This window comes from Peromyscus maniculatus, chromosome X (genome assembly GCF_049852395.1).
Source record: "Peromyscus maniculatus bairdii isolate BWxNUB_F1_BW_parent chromosome X, HU_Pman_BW_mat_3.1, whole genome shotgun sequence".
NCBI classification, from domain to species: domain Eukaryota; kingdom Metazoa; phylum Chordata; class Mammalia; order Rodentia; family Cricetidae; genus Peromyscus; species Peromyscus maniculatus.
In genome coordinates, this window is record NC_134875.1 from 73586377 (window position 1) to 73609330 (window position 22954).

Genomic DNA, 22954 nt, shown 5'->3' on the forward strand with positions numbered 1-22954 from the left:
TTCCTGGCCTCTGTAGCTTTCTAAAACCATGGAGAAAGATTCTATGTCCCCTTTACTCTTATATCCTTCATAACTCTCAAGCCAACACCACCTGGATGACATTTCTAAAGCTGTCAGCAATGTAGGCAAGATGAATGGAAGTCTATTGTATCAAATAACAGTAGAATAAAAATGCTTACTCTAGTAATAACTTTGGAAATGAAGCTTTCAGTGGAGTAAGAAGTATCAATAGTAAATAGGAAACAATGATTTCAAATTTCATGTTGAAACTTTAGCACTATGTACTCCGAACTTAAGACAAAAGGATAGAAGAATAAAACTTACCACAAAAAGTTTAAAGCAGTAAGAAATTGGAGCATAGTAGAAATATCAGAAGCATGATACTGATTATTATCATAATTTCTCATTAGTCAGGATTTGCACGAAGATGTTGAAGAAGCTGGTGCACTGCAGAAAAATCATGCTTCTGTGACATCTGTGAAGTCCATAGAGGTTGCAGAGGCTGCAGAAGCTTCTTGCCTGCCTACTGCAGATGAGTCATTAAGCACCCGGAGCTGTGAAACACCAGCAGAACAGACTCAGAGCAGTGATCCAGAGAGTTCACTAGAAGTAAATGATGCTGAAGCAGCAGAAGAGAAAGAAAATCTTAGTGATGCTAAAACTTCAGAGGAAGAGACAAGTGAAAATGTGCCTCAAGTACAAGACAACACAGAGCCACCAAAGAAAAATACCATTACTTACTCACAGATTATTAAAGAAGGCAGAAGATTTAATATTGATTTAGTATCAAAAGTAAGTACTAATTTTATACATCTTAACGTAGAACAACAATAATTTTAAATGATTGAAAATAGCATCTGGAACTCTCAGTGTACTTTTCTTTATTTTAGTTTATGAATTATGTTTGCTTTACATAAAGATAGTAAACAGAATTTTATAATTCAGTTACAAAAGAGTTGTTTTAAGTATAGGTTAAAATTACACTAAAATGTTAGTATTAATATAGTTACTGCACTTTTAAATTATACTAAATATTTTCGTCTGAAGAATGCTAATGTATTAGGGCAGGTAGTTCATCTTAATATTCTAATTCATGGGCACTATCAATTCCATCAGAAGAAAAATTCTATTGAATTTGTGTTCAAATCTCATGTTCTTTGCAATAAATTTTATTTAAATGTCCTTAGCCCTTATAAAATTTATCCTTAGTATAAGTATTCCAAATGAACAAATGCATTTTTTAAAATCATACAGTCAGGTTTGAGGACATTGGAGCATACCTTTCTAGTAGTGGCAAAGCATGTGAAGAATTCTTTTGTCTTTGCTGGTTTTTCCATAATTAACTCTAACATTATAATTTCTGATGCTGTTGCTAGGTCATGGGAGACTTCAATACTGCATGGGGTTCATAAGAAGCAAGGATATTTTTGTTCAAAATAATAATAAAATACCCCATCAGACTTGCCATAAAGAGTGTGATAAGAGAAAAGGGAGGGGACAATTCATGCACTTTATATTTTGCTGATGAAATCCAGTATGCCCATTCCCCTGTTCACTTTGAACTTAGTGTGTGGAAATATAAATATTTCCCTACATAAAATATTGTACTATTCAGAATAGTAGAGAAAAATCAACATAAAAGTTCTTTTTTTCCGACTTAACAATTCTAAGTAAGCTTATATACCTCAGTTATGGAGCCAGTGTGCCAAATAGACAAAACAAATTGTTTAAAAGGGCTTCTGATTATTTTAGTGTGATTGCAGCTTTGTTTCATCTCATTCATGTAAAATTGACATGGTAGATCACTTAGGGGACATTGAAAAAAATGTATGATTAAATGCGGTACATGTATTATTTCCATGCTTCAGAAACTTATGTCTAAGATAATTTTAGTTAAAATTGGTTTTTTATTCTTCAGTGAAAACTGAAATTTACTTCTTTTAAGCTTTATTTGACTTAATAATTAGAATGAATTTTTAGACTGTATTAATTATTTATAAAATTGTGCCTCTTGATGGAGTATTACATCAGAAATAATTATTTTTTAAGCAAATGGAATACCACTTTATTCTACTTTATAGTTAAGACTTGTCATTTTAAAAATTATGTAAGGTGTATCACTTACAGTGTGTTAAGAATGAGGTAATCAAATAGCGTGGCATATTTATTTAGTCAGAGTATTTAGATTAATTTCTAAAAATGACACATTAACTTCAGTTGGCATAATGCTAAACTAATATGATAGTTTACAAAATTGTTCATAATTTATTGATATACAGATCATCTTTGGTGCTCAAATTAATAATTGAGATCAAAATTTTATGCTTCCATATTTCTTTGTATAGTGAAACATTTTATTTAATTTTTTCCAGTTATTATAAATATAGCTTTTATCTTTTTAGTGTATTGAGTTATAAATTATAAGTACCATGATCATAGGAAGTATCCAAATATATAATATTTATACATATGGTTGAATTTCTAACATGATAGATAATACTGTTTAAAGTTTTATTGTTTTCCCCTGTGGTATTAATTATAAGGTACACTGAAAGATTAAGTCAGTCCTTCACACAGATATCAATAGTGAAATTGTTCACCTCTTGAAAAGATTATATGTCATATAAACTTAGAGTATGAGGGGCTAAGAATTTGACTCTGTTATGGAAATGTATCACAAATCCATGTGAGGTGATTTTGTTTGTTTTGGGTTGGTTTGTCTATATTGGTTGCATGGGGTGGTCCACTGTGCTGATCTCTTCTTAAAACCAACTGGCTCTATATCCAGTTCAAAATCCTGTATCAGCCTTAGATCTTTGGATCCTGAGGTGACAAAGATATTTAAGAAGGAAATATAGTGGATATGTTGATGTAGTGTGTGCAGTATAACATTCTTAGCAGACCTGAAAAGAGATTTCATAACTAAATGCATTAACATTTCTGTAATGAAATTCATGAATGTTCATATATCATCTAGACAAGAGTAGAAGAACTATTTAGGAGTTCAGGTTTTACTGTGAGAACAAGTTATGAAGAAACCTTTTATATTATAGATTTTTTTGGTTTAAATTACAGTAATGAACTGTGAATATTTAATGAATTCTCTTATGCAATATATACATATATATATATATACTTAAATTCTAACACGTTTGTGTGTGTGTGTTAGTTGCCATTTTCCATTATTTTGTCTTTGATCATATCTTCTCAAATACTTTCTGCTTACAGCTTCTCTATTCTCGGGGATTACTAATTGATCTTCTAATCAAATCAAACGTTAGTCGATATGCAGAGTTTAAAAATATTACAAGGATTCTTGCATTTCGAGATGGAATTGTGGAACAGGTACTGTATCACTTAACCATGTGAGTCAAGTTACTATTACTCATTTAGAAGGATAAGAAAGGACAATTACTATTTTCAAGTTACTATTACTCATTTAGAAGGATAAGAAAGGACAATTACTATTTTCCTAGTAAGGCAGTAAATTCCAACTTTGCATGGTTGTTTATAAATGTAAATACAAAATTTGCTTCAGTAAATTTCCTGTTTTATTTTTGAACATTTATTCCCCAGGTTGATTTTAATGTTGAGGAAATGCTAGTTTCAGGCAGCAATGCTATATTTGAATTGTCATTTGTTCCTTATTAGGGGTGACATGTCATTGGCCTTTTAATGGCATGAAGAACAACTTGGCAGAATTAAGTAACAGAGCTCTCAAGTTAATTAGCTCTGTAGTTAACAGAGATGCTATTAGAACTGATGAAAGGTGACATGAAGCAGCCAGGATGGAATGGAAATGATAACCTTGTAATGAGGAAAGGAATACAAAGTATAATCTGGAATACTGTGTCATTAGGAAACATTTTAAAATCGTCTTCACTTACAAATACTTTTCAGGTTCCCTGTTCTAGAGCAGATGTCTTCAATAGCAAACGACTTACTATGGTAGAAAAACGAATGCTTATGAAATTTCTAACATTTTGTATGGAATATGAAGAACATCCTGATGCATACAAAGGTATTGCTTTCCATTAACTTGTTTTGTTAATTATTTGTGATTTTAATTTTAATACGGTTCCTCAATTTGGTAAACAACTAATTATTCTAAAATGCATTCTAACTTCTACTGTATCTAGTAAGTTAGCCATAGCAACATGGTACTATTTAAATTCATTCAAATTAAATACTTCATTCTCTTAGTCATGCTAGCCATATTTCAAATGCTTGGTACCCATATGCGTCAAGTGGCTATAATGCAGAGATTTTCAACATTGCCAGAATGTCATGCCAGGCCCTCATTTTTATTCTTTTTAAATTAAATACCCTGGATAACTGATTATTTAATCTATGTGTGTATGGCACTAGGAACTGAATGTAGGACATGGCTCATGAGATATAGCCTATTAATTGATTGTTGATATATGCCATTCTTTTTGTTATTTCGTCTTTGTCATTAATAATAATAATAAATTTGTGTAGATGTCACTTTTCAGGACTGTTTTTACTTGAAATGTTGAGCTCTTCATTTTATTGACATAAATGCTATGTGATGTATACTAGAAACCTCTAGATTTAGAGAAGCTGTGGCTTCCAATCTTAGCTTTAAGCCTACTATTGTAATTTTACGTACAGTTATTTTAGTCTGTTGAAAATTGATTTCATTGTTTTAATGTCTACTGCTTTTCAAGTACATTGGGGTGGAAAATTGTGCAAAATTAAAATATTTTGTTCATAATTCATTTATAAAATTACAATGAGAATTGCATCATGGTTTGTTTTGATGGAATTCTGAAAACCTCTTTCTTGCTAGTAAAGCCTGAAGAAATAACAGGTTGTTCTTTCCAGTGCCTAAACTTAGAGCCTGTCAGTCAGTTAACTTCTATCATTTTTATTGACTTAGATTATTTACCTAAACTAATGTCTGTTGTCACAAGATTGTTTCTTCCCACAAGTAGTACATTTACCTGTTTTCTCTTAGGTAATGAAAGGACTAGTTTTGTAGATGTTCCTTATTATTTGAAGTGTGATTATCAGCATGTTGGGTTCCAGCAGCCACACAGAAATTAGTTTCATTATTTTTTAGTAAAAGTTTTTTATTCTAGGTTTGAATGCAAAATACATATTTAACAAAAGGAAAATGCAAAATGTAACAAAAGTGACATTTTTATTAATTCATTTTATCAGTTCACTACATTTTATCTTGCTTAATATTTTCAGATTTGTGTTAACATTATTATATAGTTTAAATGCTGATGAATTGAGGTTATTGCCATTCAGCATAATTCATTGAATTATTTAATGTCTTCCTGGATTTTCATATCAATAAAATAGTAAAGGTTTGTCATTTAAAACTTAAAAACTATGCCATCAATTTATTTAGGATAATGAGGTTGTTTCCATATTTTGTTCTTAAGACCCATAGTACATGTCCAAACTAGTAATAAGGACCACTAGTGTCCTGTTTGAAGTCTTTAACAGACTTGACTCTATTAATGTGGGATATTTTTAAATAGAAATTAAATTGGATTTTAATTGATAAATTTTCATCTTTCTTTTCATAGCATATGAGGAAACTCCATTTTCTGAATATTTAAAAACGCAAAAATTAACCCCCAACCTACAATATTTTGTCCTGCATTCAATTGCAATGACCTCAGAGCCAACAAGCTGTACTGTAGATGGCCTCAAAGCTACCAAAAACTTTCTTCACTGTCTTGGGCGGTATGGCAACACTCCATTCCTGTTTCCTTTATATGGCCAAGGTGAACTCCCACAGTGTTTTTGCAGGTAAGTTACAATTTATGTCTTCTAAAAGAGGACTTAATGTTGTATGACTAACATGAAAATTAAACAAAGATGAGGTTGGTGGTGCATCCCAGTGTTCCTTGCATGTGAGACGTGAAAGCAGGAGGGTTAGAAGTTCAAGGCCACTCTTGGCTACATAGCACGTTGAGGCCAGGATTCTTTCTAGAAGCTCTTATCTTCAAATTAATTCAATGAAGAATTAGTATATACAAACATAGTTCATTCTGTTTTTTATAGGCAATTTAATGTTTGTTGGTTCCATCTAAATGATATATTCAGTTTGGCCTGTTTTGGACCTGATAAAGTATTATAAATCTCTATTGTCACCCAACATTATGTTTCAACAATGATATTGTATATATGCATTTTTAATCTTTTAGATTTATATTTATATGTATTAATATATTCAATTATATTTTATTTAATTTTCATTGTTAGATAAGTCTATTGTAAATGTACCATAAGCTGCTTTTTTTCCCATTTTTTTTTGTTGATATTTTCTATTAACATCCTTGTGTATGTGTCTTAGTTAGGGTTTCTGTTGCTATAATGAAACACCATGACCAAAGCAACTTGGGGAGGAAAGGGTTTATTTGGCTTACACTTCCATATCACTGTTCTTTATCAAAAGAAGTCAGGACAGGAACCCAAACAGGGCAGGAACCTGGAGGCAGGATCTAACTCAGGCCATGGAGGGGTGCTGCTTACTGGCTTGCTTCCATTGGCTTACTCGGCCTGCTTTCTTATAGAACCCAGGATTACCATCCCAGAGATGGTACTACCCATAGTGGCCTGGCCCTCCCTCATTGCTCACTAATTAAGAAAAGGTTTACAGTTAGATCTTATGGCAGCATTTTCTCAATTGAGGCTCCTTCCTTTCAGATAAACTCTGTAGTTTGTGTGTCAAGTTGATGTAAGACTAGCCAGCACAGCATATCTTATGATATATGTGTTCAAGACTTTCTTTTGGAGCAGCTAGAAAGATGGGCCAATAGATAAAGCGTGCTTGCCATGCAAGCATGAGGATCTGAGTTCATATCCTCAGAACCAACAAAAAAAAGCCAGAAGTAGTCACCTGTGTGCCCGTAACTCTAGAGTTCTGTGGAAGAAGTCTGAGACTAGAGGATCTCTGTGGCTTGCTTGTCACAAACCTAGCTCCAGATTTATTGAGAAGCCCTGTCTTAATTTTTCTATTGCTGTGATGAAACAGCATGACCAATCTAACTTATGGAAGGAAAGGTTTATTTGGTGTACATTTCCAGAGGGATAGGAGTCCTATCATGGTGGGGAGCCAGAGCAACATGTATGGTGGCAGGAGCAGGAAGCTCATCTCACACCTTCATTTGCAAGCAGGAAGTAGAATGAACTTGATGAGTGATGAGTAATATACTGCCCTAGCAAGGCCACACGTGCTAAACCTCCCCAAACAACCCCAACAACTATTGAGGGATATTATCATTCAAATCACTACACCCTGTTCCAAGGTGAACAGTAATGTAGTAGAGCAGGACACCTATGGATGCACAGGCACACACATACACTCCCACAACACATATAATATTTCCTTTAGGAGGCGTACCTAAGAATGAGGTTTTTATAAATGATTTTGTATGAGTGCTTTTCCTGCATGAACATATGTGCATCACCTGTGTGCCTGGTGTCCATGGAGGAGCCACTAGAACTGAAGTTATAGATGGTTGTGTGCTGACATGTGATAGCTGAGCTGCAAACATGGGTCCTCTGCAAGAGCAGCCAGGGCTCTTAACCAGTGAGTCATCTCCAGACAAGAATGGATTCTTTTTTTAGCCATAGCATGTGTGTTTTACATTTTACTATTATAATATTGTTATTTCTTTTGATAATTTTATTAGTTAGACCCTAGGAACAGTATATAGGAATTTCTATTTGCTTTATGTATTTCCCAGCATTTAAACAATGTCATTAGTCTTTACTCATTGCCCTGATTTCCTGTGAGGTTGAGCCTGTCATTTATTGGATATTCATGATCTCTATTCTGAGGACTACTTTTTCATCTTTTGCCCATTTATCTTTTGGGTTGTTGCCCTTTTCTTAATGATTTACAGGATTCTTAAGTGTATTCTGATTATTGATCATAGTTAAAATTTTATGTGTTTTGTCTGTGTTTGTGTTCTCCAAGAAGATTGTTAAGATTAGTATGGTTGGATTCAGGAAGCTTTTCATTTCTGTGTAGCTTTTTGACTGGTAGTATAGCGTGGTAGTTAAGAATATGAACTTTGTAGATAGGCTGCTTTAATGTTTAATGTTTAAATGGGGTGTCTTTGTTTACTACCATTGTAACCTGGGGTAAGTTTTATAGCTGTAGTAGATTTCTAAGAATTAAGTTGGGTGTTTGAATTGTCTCTGTTAAAGCTTTGTTTATTAATTCTTTACTGTCTCTTTGGTTTGCTTGTGGGAGACTTACTTGAGCTCTCTTGTATTCTTCCTTGCCTTTCCCGGTTGTTGGGCTGAAACTTGAAAACTTATTTGATGGAATAGTCAGTGGAACTGACCCTTCCTTGAAATCAGATCTATTAACCTCCAAAGTCTAAATCCTGGTAGCCTGTGGTTGACTTGAAACCATACCAATAACATTATTAATACATATTTTGTGAGTATTGCTTGTGACAAAAATTATGTAAGGAAAGATCATTTTTTTTACACACTCTTTCTTGGGGAAACAAACTGCTTTTGTGATGTTTGCTGCCACTCAGAATCTTAAGTGTAACACTTGAGTTTGCTGACTATAACATGAGCTAGCTATGAAATGATTGCAGTAACACAGTATGGACCACATTTATCTTTGTGTTGCTTACTTTTCTTTCCACTGTGAATGGTACCATATACTGTTTCTGTGTCAGAGTGTGTAAAATTTGGATTAATATTAATTTTTCATAATGCCATAGTTTTTAAAAGTCTACAGTGTACATTTGGTATTATTTGATCATAGTAAATGATAAAAATATAGTATTGTTTACACATTTTATGTTTTGAAAAGTCAACTATATTAGTCTCTTTGTGTGAAAAACATCTCATTATGTAGCTCAGGCTGGCCTCAAACTCACCATTCTCCTACTTCAGCTTCTGAAGTACTCAGATTATATAAGCATGTCCCACCAAACTCAGTTTATCTTTTTAGCTAGTAAAAACTTTTAAATTATGAAAATACATATGAGTTGTTTTATAAAATATTTGTTGGATTTTTTTCATGTTATGAGTATCTGTGTATGCTTGAATGTATGTATAGCCTCCACATGTGTGCATGCTCTCAGAGCCTAGAATTTTACATTCTCATTCTGTTTGATATATACTTTTATATGGTCAATTAGTGTCATGTGTTAATCCTGCTGATTCAGATTAGTGTTTTATTTCCTCTTGCACTGCTTTCCTTTGATCTGGTCTCTCAGAACTTGAGGTACTTTGTATTTCTGCAGTTATTTGCTTTTGTCAGCAAGGCACTACAAATTTGAGGTGTTACTAGTTCTTTTCCAGGACCTTCACTTGGTTATGCAACCCAGTATAGCTCTACCATGATGAAACTGGCATAAAGCTTTTGAACACATAATTTTTGTTGTAGTAGTGTTTATTGCTCAAAGCTGTAATTTCAGCCCTAGTTTTGTAGTGTGTTCTTCCATGTGTTTCAGGGATGAGGTATTTATCATTGGTGGTTGCTTTCCTTCAGTTCATTATCAGGAGTGCAGGAAGAATTGTTTCATGTAAAATAGAATATTTTTTTTGGTGTGAACAGATGGTTCTGTTATAGTGTTGCATCACAGAGTAAGTGGAAACATGTATTCTCATATTTATATTTCCTAAATATTTGATTATAAGAATGGAAATGACTAATTTCTGAATATTATAGGTCTCTTTCTTCCTCCTACATAGGAGACAAAGTAGAGATGATGGAGGAGTGTTGAACTCTTAGAACCATAGCTCGTGCTATTAATTGAAATTAGGTAGGGACCTGTGATCCTCCTGCATCTGACTCTGCATCATATCCTACTGGCGTGTACCACCCAGTTATATTTAGGGGTGTGTGTGTGTGTGTGTGTGTATGTGTGTGTATGTATGTATATGTATGTGTGTATATACATGTACATACATGAATGCAATAACAGTGAAAAAATCAGGCCATGAATTTGATGGAGAGTGGGGAGGGGTATAAGGGAGGGTTGGAAGGCAGAAATATAATTAAATTATAATCTCAAAAATAAATAAAAATGATTAAAAAAGAAATTAAGTAGGAAGTTTTATACTTTTCTTAGTCACTCTTTTCATGTATAACTGCTGTTTCTTGTGGAGTTTTTGTTTACATTTTTCAGAAACTATGGTGTAATTTTTTTTCTGTTGCTACACTCATTTCTACCAAACTGGGTAAAGAACAGGGATGGAATTAAAAGTTCCTTGTGAAGTGATCTGCAGCACACTGACTTATTTATTAATACTTTATACAGATGAAAGGAAGCAACCTAGCATCATGTTACACAATTCCAATCCTGGATCACCATGAGTTTGTGGCCAGCTTGGACTATATAGTGAGACCTTATCTAAAGCTAATCATAAAAAGCAGTAGTCTTTTTCTGAAAAATTGAAATCCTTAATATGCCCAAGTCTGAAATTTGGAGTGCTGACATGATGCCACAAGTGGAGAATTCCACATGTTACCTGCTACTTTATTGTCTAAACACCCATACAGCAAACATGTTTAAACTTACCCTCATCCTTTTTTATTAGGAATATATTAAACACAGATAAGTTAGTGTTTAAATTTGGATCTCATCACTAAACTACCTTGTCACCTTTTGTATATTGCATATATTTCAAAATATGAAAATACTTCAGAATGAGATATTTATGTATTATATCCTAGACAAACAAGAGCATTTCCTCCTAAGTTGGTAGTTAATCGTTTTGTTTGTTTGTTGTTCTTGATTTTTTTCCTTTTTGTTTATTATTCTCTCATACATCCCTACTGCAGCCTCCTTTCCCTCCACCTTTCCTCTCCCCCAGATCCACTGCTCCTCTGTTTCCATTCAGAAAAGAGCAGGCCTCCCAGGGATGTCAACCAAAAATGGCATAACAAGTTACAGTAAGACTAGGCATATCTCCTCATATCAAGGCTGGACAAGGCAACCCAGGAGGAGGGAAAGGGTCCCAAGTGCAGGCAAAAGAATCAGAGACAACCCCATTCCCTCTATTAGGAGTCCCAAGAAAACCTGAAGTAAAACAACCCTAGCATGTATGCCGAGGAACTAGCACAGACCTCCTGATTGCTGCTTCAGTCTCTATGAGCCCCCATGAGCCCATCTTAGTTAATTCTGTGGGCCTTGTTCTCCATGTGTCCTTGACCCTCTGGCTCCTACAATCCTTCCTCCTCCTCTTCCATAAAAGTTTCCCAAGCTCCACCTAATATTTGGCTATGGGTGTCTGCATCTGCTCACATCAGTTGCCGGAGGAGGCCTCTCTGATGAAACTTGCACTAGGCACAGATCTATGATGATCATTAGGAATCATTTCATTGACATTTTTTAAGGCTAAAATGCTATCAAAACTTTCTATTTTTTCTTTTACTGAGCTTGCATCAGTATTGTGCCTATGGTTCAAATTTGGTGTTGTTATAAAAATTTTACTTGATCTTCTCCAATTTGAACTATTCTTTCAAGGAATGAATACTAGAAACAACAAACAAACCTTTTCCTGTAATACTTGAAATATTATATTAAACTTTTAACTAGTTCTTTGGTAATTAACACAACTCTGAGTCCTTGGTGTATTTTAAATACATGGCACTGAGTTATAGTAAAAATGTATTTACTTGGCTTAGCGATACTATTTTTTAAGTTTTTAATGGATTTACTGCATACAGCACTATAATTTCATGTAAATATTGATCTGTTTATACCCTAAACTACTAACACTACCACTATCTATACATCATAGCCTATGCTTTTTATCACCAGGTTATCAGAATAAGGTGTCACCTGTTCTGTGATTTCTAACCACCATTCTGTATTCTGTTTTAATATAAGCCTCTTAAGCATTTCTCACAGCCAGTTACAGCGTGTTCTCATCAAGGCTACTGTTATAAATGGTGTGCATGCATATTTATGTGAAGGATTCAAAGACATTTGTAAGTCATATCCTTGCATCCTAAATGAATTCTGTGTAAGCAGTATAACATTTTAAGTACTAGAGATAACTTCCATGAATAAATGCCTTTTGAGGCTTTTATCATTTTAAATAGGTAGATTTTTTTTTTAGCAAAGAAAATGAAGCTTATTTATTTTGCTACCTAGTATACATTAATATGTCAGAGCATATAATTGGGACCATATTGGATGGAAACCTATGTATTTTTCTAGTCTAGCAAGTCTTAAAATTTTCTTTACCAGGTTTCAGTTGGTTAATATTTTTTTTCTGGCACGCTGGACAGAATATGTGTGCAGTATATAGATTTTTTTAAACATAGCTTATTTTCCAAACAGAAGTTCTTTTTCTGTCCCTAAATTTAGGAATTTATTACTGCCATCTGTGTAGTTGGTGACATAATACATTTTAAAACTACTTTCTAGTTCAGAATTAATTTTATATAGTGTTATGTTTTTATAATGTGAGAAATGGAGCAGCACATTGGGAGCAAACAAATTTTAGTTTATTTAATATATTCATTCTTTCATTGCACGCATGTGCGTTTATATGTAGGTGTGTACCATACTAGGCCCACATCATGTAGGCAGATGACAAAGAACAATTTGCAAGTATTGTTTCCTTCCTTCCAGTTCCAGGGATCAGTCAAATTCGTGTGCATCTTGGTTGGCAGCAAGTGACTTTGCCTGTTGAGCCCTCTCAGAAGCATGAGCAAATAGATTTTGCATATTTTATAAGTAGTGTAGAACTGCCCAGAGAGTTTTGTTTGAGGGGAAAATGGAAATACGAGAGTATTTAAAGTTTCCTTTACCCAGTAATTTAGTCTTTTGTGCTTTAGTGGCCTTTATTTGATCTCATTTTATCCTTCCAGTGTGGAAAACTAAAGATGAACAATGGGAGTGTTTTCAGTTTTATCATATGTGTATAAACACATAAGTGTGTATGTGCATGCATGTAACCATGCACATTCAACTAAATTACCACCATCAAACTTTTTTTTTTTACTGATTGTTCAGACTCAACATTTCCCTGCATATTATATTGCAATTATAATATGTAAGAAAAGTCCCATTATTGCAGGAAATTGTAGACCTCAAGCTTTATCTCTAAATTAATAATTTTTAAAAGAGAGCATGAGCAAGACCCAAATGTACAAAATGTGTGAATGGATGTATACATCTTTAACAACATTATTCAAAGTTATTGGAGCAACAGGATGGAAAGGAATGAGACTTTCACTGAATAAATTCAGTAAGTGATTTCAGATCTCTACTACAAATGGGGCATGCAGATGCTGCTTTGATTTGGTGGTAACCATTGGTTTGGGTTTTTATTATAGACTGAGATAGTTGGTATTGCTGTGTCATTTTGCTTTTGAAAGCCTTCTTCAGTCTAGAGTTCAACATTAGAAAATCAGTAGATCAGTATATTTTGCTTAATGTTTTATGGTTCCTTTTGGACAAATCATAGTAGAAAATACCTTTCAGGCCAAAGGAATCTACTTAGTTCATCCTTTAATAATCAGGACTTTTTTTTTTCTACCAGGGGACTTTTAGAATCATAAGAGGCATTTGTTAATTTGGATAAATCTATCCGAAAATCAAGGGGAAGTCTTAAATGACTAGATACTAAACTTTTGAGAAACTGAACATGTACATTTTTTTTCAATTGCATAAGAAGTCAGAAAGGGTTTTTGATATCTACCTCATTGTTTTTGCCAATGACAAATAAACTTTAGGTTTTTTCCCCCCTTTAATGAAATCCCCTTAATCTCTTTTCATACAGAAGTCAAGCTATAATTCTGGGAATAATAGACCTGGGGGAATGTACATAGAAATTGTTTTGACTGGTTGTCTGATTTTACAAATGAGGAGAATTAAAGTAAAACGGTACTGAGGCTAGAATGCAGATTCCTAATATGCATTCTTTGTGGCTCATGAAGTATATAATAGTTAAAATAACTTTTTCTGAGAAAAGGAGATATGACAAAGCTTCTTAATCTACAGTACATTAATCATTGGAATTTGTATATATGAAATATTATACATGTGGGTTTTTATATAAAAGAACCATAGTTTCTTCATATTTTCACAGACAGCTGTGATTTAAAAGAATTGAGTCATTGCTATGAATTTTCATTATTTAATATTTGTTAAGAGATCATAAAAGCACAAAGTCCCAAGGAGTGAATTATAATAATGCTTGGGGGATCTATAAGATATATGATGTGTGTCAGGACACAGTAAACTTGGAATATGTTGCTACTGAAACAGTAATTTTAATGTACTACTTCCAACTGGATACAAATGGCTACTTATGCCCTAGTCATGTGGGCCAGAAGTATGTATAGTGAAGAAGGGTGACAGACTCATGAAATCAAATGGTGGCTCTGCTATTTACTTGTCAGGCATATTTGAGCAGATAACTAGTATCTTGCTATTTCTCTTCTTTGTGAGGATAATAATGGCATCTATCTTACAGGTTGTATTACAATGGTTAATTTCTAGAAAGGTCTTAAAATACTCTATACTCATGTATTATAGGAATATTATCTGCTGTTACTATTGTTATTATGATTATTAATGATCACTGCTGCTTGCTGCTTCTAAAGAATGACACAGAGTGAATATGAGGCAGAGTTAGAAAGTCAGATTTAGCTATATAAATTAGTAAAAATTTTTCCACAAAAAGTTAAGTATTAGTAGTTTGAGTTTTGTAAGCTCTATGGTCTACTTCAAAAAACTGTACTAGAAAATGGTACAGGTATGCCTCAGTCCACATTATGCCTAGTATATCTCAACCATTCACTAGATATTAACAAGTGAAAGCTAGGCTAATTTTATATATAACCATGGAAACTATATGTGAATAAAATATTACAGTAGTGTTCCTCAGGTATTCAGAAATTAACACACAAATTACTGACCTCATCTCCAGGATTTCAGATTTGTCGAGCTGGAGTTGATCATGATAGTTTGCATTTCTATCCAATTCCCAGGTGTTGCTGTTCTTACTGACCCTGGAAACACTGCCATCAGTGGCACTGCTGTTCGATTTCCATCATAATTTACAAAAAAGATTAGATTAAGCTGAATAAAAATGAGCCAAAAATGTGAAGAAACATTTGCTGTGGATTTGGCTTCTTATCTGTCCATTTAATTCAATAATTGATTTTTAGTGCATTCTATATGTAGTGAAAAATTATGTAGCATAGACCTTTATATCAATCCAAGAAATATATAATTGAAAAAAAAACATATTCATGAGCCAGTTAGAGACTAAGTACTCTTAACCAGGTTCTAAAATGTACAATGTAGATGTGCAAGTCATTGATTTGCAGGAACTTAAGATCTGCTATGCACTTAATGTAGACTGGCTGCATCTTGATGAAGTTGAAAGTATTCAGACGGTTGCTAACTATCCATTTTAAGAAAAGAAACCAAAATATTAGACTGCTCTGAGATAAGAGCCATCCTTTGTCTGAACCTGCTTACAATTTACTGTGGTGTATTCAAGTCAGCTACATAGTTTTAACATATCTTTTAGAACAGTTTTTCAGTTTCACACTTAAAGATATTGATGTCAATATGATTCCTTTCTGTTTGGAGAAGGGCTGTCCTTTGTATTGCAGAAGACTTAATAGTATCCTTGAGCTCTTCCCACTAAATGCCACTACCTTTCTCCACTAACTTGTAGTAGACAAAATCCATTTGAAAAAATCTTGACATTGTTGGATGTTGCACTTAGGCAAATCCATCCAGTTTAGGGCATATTAGATTTTGTGAGTGGCACAATAATACAACAAAGTGATCACTCTGCCTAAGGAGCCCCTTCACTAGTTAAATATTCAAAGAGTGAGACTAAAAGTTTCTGTCCATTCTTAAAATCTTTTTGTACTGTTTTGATTCTATAATCTGCAACAATGTAAAATTTCTTTAAGGAATAGAGCAATCTAACATAACTTAGCATTTCATTCAGTAGAACAATTCAAGTAGGACATTTAGCAAAGTTCTTTTTTACATGTAGGAGATTCTAAATACCTATTAAAACGTGAGTTATTCAACAATACAAGGTCTTCATATTTAGGGGGAAACCTTGAAGGTACAAAGAAACACACTTCCATAATTTTGTAAGGAAATAGTAGCCTCATTCTCCATCCTTGAATTTGCCACTTCTATTATAAACTATTAAGTTGAATGTATATTTTTTCACCTATTCTAGGCTTGTAAAGACAACCATCTGTAAATTGTGTGTGTGTGTGTGTGTGTGTGTGTGTGTGTGTGTGTGTGTGTACAGGCTTTAAATTTTTAAATGATGAAATAACCTTGTATATGGATGTATACACCACAATTTAATCATTGCTCTATGTTGGTACCAACGTTCAAAACCTAATATTGTCCTTATTATGTAAGAACCATAATTTCATTTGCAAAAATTTTAGAAAACAAGAGCAAAAACATTATTATTATAATAATTTGAAGGCTCTGGTTGTAGTTCCACAGTAGTTCTTATACATGATTTTGGGTTCTATTACCAGCAAAACACACACACACACACACACACACACACACACACACACACACACACACACACACACAAAGCAAGAAGGGAAAGAATCAAATCCATTCCTTTTTTGGGTTTTATGACATGGGCTTTTGCTATGTAGCCCAGACTTATCTTGAACTCACTCTGTAGCCAAAGCTGACCTCAAACTCTTAGTGCTACTTCTGCCGGAGTCTCTCAAGGGCTGGGTTGTAATCATGCACTACAACTCCTGGCTTCTCTAACCCATTATCAATATCACATTGAACATTATGGTGTATTTTCTCCTTTATCTGTTCAGCCTATAAATCTAAAAGAATATGTATGGTTATACTTCTATTAGCTTTTTGTATTTGACTTTCAGATATATACCACACACTTGAAGCCATCATTTAAAAAAGCAAAACTCAGTTTAAAATAAAAATAGTGAAAGCCTGGATAGAAGAGTGGGATTTGCCAAATTCCTGAACAATAACTTCAAATCCAGTCTTTCATCATTCACTTAGATTTCAGAAATTTGGGATATTTTGAAATTATATGCCTAATTTTGTCTAAATAATTTGTGTAAGTGCATTTGTTCACCAAAATAAGTTAACAGACTCTCTGAGTACCATAAAAGTCTTTATGATAGCCAGTCTTCACCATGTGCAAATGATAAAGACTACTGAGATGTACTGTTGGGAATTATTCTCATTAAATTATAAGAGCAATGTGAAATAGATAATTTAAAAAATTGTCCAGAAAGTTTCAAGAATTAGTATAGACTCTAGAATTCTGGTAGATAAAAAACACAGCAGTATATCTAATTTTCAGAATCAGTTGTATATTATTTTAAAGACAGTTTTCTTTCTAGTTACTAGTTTGTATTGTCATAGAAGTTATGTAGAGAAGCATGATTATGTTTTTATGATTGTGTGTTTCCCCTTGAGGAGAGAATGTTGTGTGGGATAAACAGCAGGGTGGTGAGATAATCCATCATTTTGATACCTGTTCTGTAGTGATGGATGGATAGATTGGTAAAGTAACTCAATAATCTTCATTCTTTTTCCAGGTTATTCACAGATCAGTGAGCATTGTCGTTAATAAAGCAATGGAATGCTTTGTATTCTTGCCTACATTACTCCTCAGGTTTTGACAGGGAAAGAATTAATATGAATAACTTCTTGCTAATATTTAAATGTATGGTGTGAGGGATTCATTGTAACTTAAGAGTTTATTAGAACTTCATTGGCTAACTAGGTAATACAGTTTGAACTTCTATTTTTAGAAATAACCCACTTCAGTTCTGATTCAGGTAATAGGTTATCCTAATAGGTAAGGTATGAAAACTTGTCCAAGACCATTTCTTCTTATGTTACATAGGTATAATATTCTGAATCTTAAAATGCTTCCCGTAATTTGTATTAGGGTAAAATATAACTGGCTCCTTATTGGATAAGGATGATATTTTTTAACAAGTCAATGTTTGAACCTGAAATTTTAGTGTTATTGAACTGCAAGGTAATGCAATATTAATGGGCAAATTTTAAAAAAAAAATTCAAAGCCAATTTTTACCGTCTCTTTGGAGTAACTGTTTCTTGTAAGTGTGATATAAATAGTATGTAAAGTGTTATTTTTTAATATAAATTAAAGGTTGTCAATCAAAATGAAACAAAGTACAAGTAAAACAAGAAGCCCAAACAACGGCAGCCTCTAAATTCAGTTCTCTCTGTCATTCATGTTATTTGAAATTAGTTATTGCTGAATGTTTCTTTTCAATTTCCAGTACCTTAGTGCTCTTACTTATATTATGGAAAAGGAAATAATATGACCTTATCTCCAACCCTTGTATTTTTAAAAAATATAAACAAATAGAAATAATTTTGTGTATGCTTGTTTTGCCTACATGTGTGTCTGCACTGTGTTTGCCTGGTGCCCATGGAATCCATGGAATGGGCATTGGATCTGCTGGAACTGGAGTTGTAGACAGTTGTGAACTGCCATGTGGGTGTTGGGTATTGAACCCTGTACCTTTTGAAGGCCAGCCTTCATCCATTAAGTGCTCTTAATGGATGAACTGTCTCTCCAGCTCCGACCCTCGGATACTTTAAGATTCAAATGTAATGACATAAGAGAACATATATTCTGTGTTATCTAAGGTGAATGGAGAATATTATTATATCAAAGTTGCATGACTTTATAGTCCTGAGACTTAAAGTAAATGTTTCAGTGACTACTGAAAAATTAATTTGTATATTGTAGACTTTTTTCTTATATAAACTGGCTCTAGCATCAGAGTTCAGTAATTCAATAACTCAATAATTTTTTATCTGTTGGTAGCTGTGCTCACTATGTAAAACTAAGTCATCTTTGTCACACTGTAGTTCCTATCACAAATTGATGCTGTATAGTTTTTTTTTATTGTTAATTGAATTTTTAAATTTTGCTCATATGTCATTACATAGTTAGAACTTTGGTCGATACTGTTGTGAGACAATACTTTTCCTGTGTAGACACAACACACATGTCTACTCACCTCAGATAAGGATCTCACAGTAGAACAAAGTACCAACGCCACCTAATTCCAATTTGGTGAACCAATGAGTTTTATTGGGGCTACTTACAGGAGTATGGTTGCAGGGTTATAGGAGCAGAAATTACTCAAAAACAGCTATATCACAATGGCCAACCCTGGCATTTGTGACAGTTCATAAAAGCTGGAACTTGGAGCACACTGCACAGCCTGCATGCAGCTCAACAGGTTGGAGAGTGTCCTTTCTAAGTTACTCTGGTATAAACCTCTTCCAGGCATCTCAACCCGTTTCTGCTTCCTTCTAGGCAGTGGTTCTGGTCTCAGAGTTGTTTTTGTAGATTTTCTCATTTGAGCGTCTTCTTGTAGCTTGGCTTCTCTGAGAGAGACTCTCAGCATTTGTTTACTCTGGCAAGGAGAGGCCTAATAAATCACCTTTAGGGCTTCCTGAAGCTATTTTGAGTTGTTTATCTACTTAAGGGAGCTTCTGCTCCAAATGGAATGTTTTCATCTCTGAGGAAATTGTTACACAATGTATACATAGTATGGGCTTAGTAAATTAAATATTTTAATTGATTTAAAAGTTATAAACAACAATAAACACTGCAGTATAGAAAATATTGTCATTTTATTAACTAGATAGATAAATGACACCTGACTTGAGACTGAGATAGTTAATGTAACATTTGACCCATTTTATTTCTTATACTGTCCCCCTTTCCACAAATTAGGCAGAAGTTTTCCACTAGTCTGGTAATGATGAAATAGAGTAAAAACTTGTTCTGGACTGGGAAGATAGCTCAGTTAGTAGAGTGAGTTCCATTCAGAGATCAGGCTCTGCGTTTGATTCCCAGAACCTGTAGGGTCCGAGGGAATGCTGAAGGAAGACTCCAGACTCAAATAGTATGCAAGAACAAAGAGTGTTTATTATACCATCATGCATGTGTGATCGTTCACCTGTATAAAATGGCAACAACCCCAAGAGGGATGTGTAGGCTCCTTTTAAGCACAGCTAAGTGGAGTTATAGGGACACTTAGATCATCTCATATATGATTGGTTAAAGAAGCAGCAGTAACATTAGTCTATTTTTAATTGGCTGAGGTTTAGTCTTATCATTTTTGGACACATCTACACAAGCTGGGATGTGACTCAGAAGGGAGCTGCTGGGTTTGTCCTTGAGATACTGTGTGGCTGAATTAGACCCTCTGTGTTTGGTCTCTCCCTCCACCCTGAATGGAAGGGCCTTGTAGATAAAGGACTCTTTGTTGGAAAAGACACCTGTTGGTCCTTCTTAGAGAACTGGAACCTAATTCAGTTGTGAAAGTGGGAGAGATTAATCCATTCAAGCCCACGTGAAAAAGCTATTTGTAGGGTTGGAGAGATGGTTTAGTAGTTAAACTGCCTGTCAGGAAGACATGAGGCCCAAGTTCAGATCTTCAGTACCTCTGTGAAAATCTGAGCATAGTCTCAGGTACCTGTAACCCTAATGCAGAGGGGCAGAGATAGGTGGATCACCAGAGTTCATGGACAGGTCAGTCTAGCCAATGGGAGTCAGTGGGAGACCCTACCTCAAGAGATGAGGAACAACACCCAAGGTTGTTGACCTCTGGCCTCCACGTATACACAAGTGTAAGTGGTCTCACAGATATACAAAATCCCAAAATACTTTTATCTCACAAAGTTTGTCCGATTTGAATTTTACCGATTTACCGTTTGTTCTCAACTGTTTAAATATTTTTGCTTTGTACTCTGTATGTAAACAGTTTGCTAAACAAATGAGTGACACGAACAAGAAGTCATATCACCTTCTACTATTTTATTTATTTAAGGAATCAGACTAGTTTGAACTATTTTTAAGTGACTCCTGTGTCTTGAGTTATGTTCTGTGCGGTGACATGAGACACATGGAAGTTGTTAATCAGGATTTCATAATGCATACCTACACTGGTCTTCAGTGATTTTATGGAAATCAGATTTACTCTACTGATGCTCAGACATCTGTAAACACCCATACCTTTCAAGCCTTTTGTGCTGCCATTTGCAGGGTAATTTTGTTGTTGCTTTAAACAGCAGTATTACTATTTTAAAGTAAATTTACAGAATTTTAAAATATTCTTTCCTTAACCTACAGTAAATGAGGTCTTATATGCATATACCCATAATCTTAAGGTTCATTTAGAGGAAATTAACTCTACAATAACCTCATTTGTCTATTGGATGATTAACTTTGATTCTAACCTTATGTTTTAAACTATGTACTTCACAGAGTTAAAAGGATTAAGGAAACAGATATTTGCAAAGCTCTTAGAATAGTGCCTGACATATAAATCGACAACATCCAAGCCACTGCTACTTCAAATAATCTCCAAGTTAGGTTATGGTGATAATGTGTGAATTGTGAATTTCTGAATTAGGCCTAACATGCTTAATATCATGAGGGCCAACATTCTGACTGCAGTGTTTCTGTCCTTCATGACATTTTGAAATGAACTTTAAAGTCATACTGCAGTAGCCCTCATGTACTCAAATCAGAGCTGCTGTTGTCTCTTATCTCCTTATAGTACTTCTTCCTCTCATTGGAATGAAGTCTTTGCTTACCACCATTTGTGGAGTTGGACTCCATTCTTTCCTGTACTGTGGTAGTGTATGTGTTATGGTGTACTCCTTTTGCTAGTAAATGTAGGTGAAAATAAACAGTAGTTTTAATTGCCAAAAGCAGAAGTAAAGTCATATTTACTGTATTTTTGGACATAATTGTGATGGTGCTTGAAACCAGAAAACTAAGGCAAGGCCCATATAATACAGATCAGTCAGGTATAGCCAGAAGCTCTTAATCTTCTATTTTTGTATTTTACTTTAAGTGATAATATAGTGTCTCTCTTGATATAGTTTTTATTTTATAGTAGAAGTCTAATAACACCAAAGCTTAGACTGAAATCTTGTTTTTAATTTCTGAAATATTTACTAGAGTAGGAAGTACTTTTCTTGGACATATAAATTTGGAACTATTATTTTCTTTGTGGCATCAATGACTTCACTGAAACCTGTTGATATTCAGAGCCAGTAGAACTAAAGCAAATGCTTATGCTTTTCAGTTGCACCTCTCTCATGCAGATGCTCTTACCACAAACAAATGTCTGACCATTGCATTTGAAAAGATTGAAATGTTCCTGTTGATGTGAAGATTAAAAGATAATAATCCACTAGTCTCAACAGATTCCTCAACAGATTCATTTTGAGCTTCTAAGAAATACCCACTCTGTGAAACTTATCAAAGAATTATAATCTATTGATAAGAACCTAAGTTTGTAAACATGTGAACTTACACAATACCATTTTGGTGTGTAAAAAGAAACCTTACTTACCTATCAGAAATTAGGCAAACAAAGACAGCTAAAAGATGAATGAAAGCTCCTTAAGTAGCTGTGAAGTTATCTTTCTGGCACAATTCCTTCTTGATATAGGGTTAAACAATGTGTAGCTCTCAACCCCTCTCTGTCCCAACACACATTTCAATGATTCATTCATTTCCAGACACACACCCAGAAAGGTTTTATGGGTTTTAAAATAGATAAGAGAAGCTGGAGGCTCTGCATAGGTCCCACTATTATTCCACTTTATTTTTTCTTCTCACTGCCTCTTGCAGCGCCAAGTTTTTAATCTGCAGTCAGGTAGAGGTGATAATTTACTATTGATCTTGTTAGATAGAAATTGTCTTATTTAACAACTGCTATGTATGTTTCCTTATACTTCAATGAAAAATAAAAACATAATTTTAGGTCTTATGAATTAAACCAAAGGTGGAAACTGATAGTTCTACAAATAACTTGATAAAATCGATGTGAGGGTGATCTAGCTGTGACATCGATCACCAGGATTGATTTTGCTGCTTTGGTTGGCTGGTTAGGTGGGTTCACTTTCTGCCTCA

The 22954-nt window shown here is 34.1% G+C and overlaps 1 protein-coding gene across 1 annotated transcript in view; it reads left to right on the top strand.

The window, feature by feature from the left end:
- Positions 1 to 22954, top strand: part of Chm (CHM Rab escort protein) — a 160514-nt gene that overhangs the window by 78613 nt on the left and 58947 nt on the right. Inside the window, exons 5-8 of the mRNA XM_006991157.4 lie at positions 411 to 792; positions 3229 to 3345; positions 3901 to 4021; positions 5565 to 5790. Of these exons, the coding sequence (XP_006991219.1) occupies positions 411 to 792; positions 3229 to 3345; positions 3901 to 4021; positions 5565 to 5790 (846 nt within the window). The remainder of the gene's footprint in view (positions 1 to 410; positions 793 to 3228; positions 3346 to 3900; positions 4022 to 5564; positions 5791 to 22954) is intronic.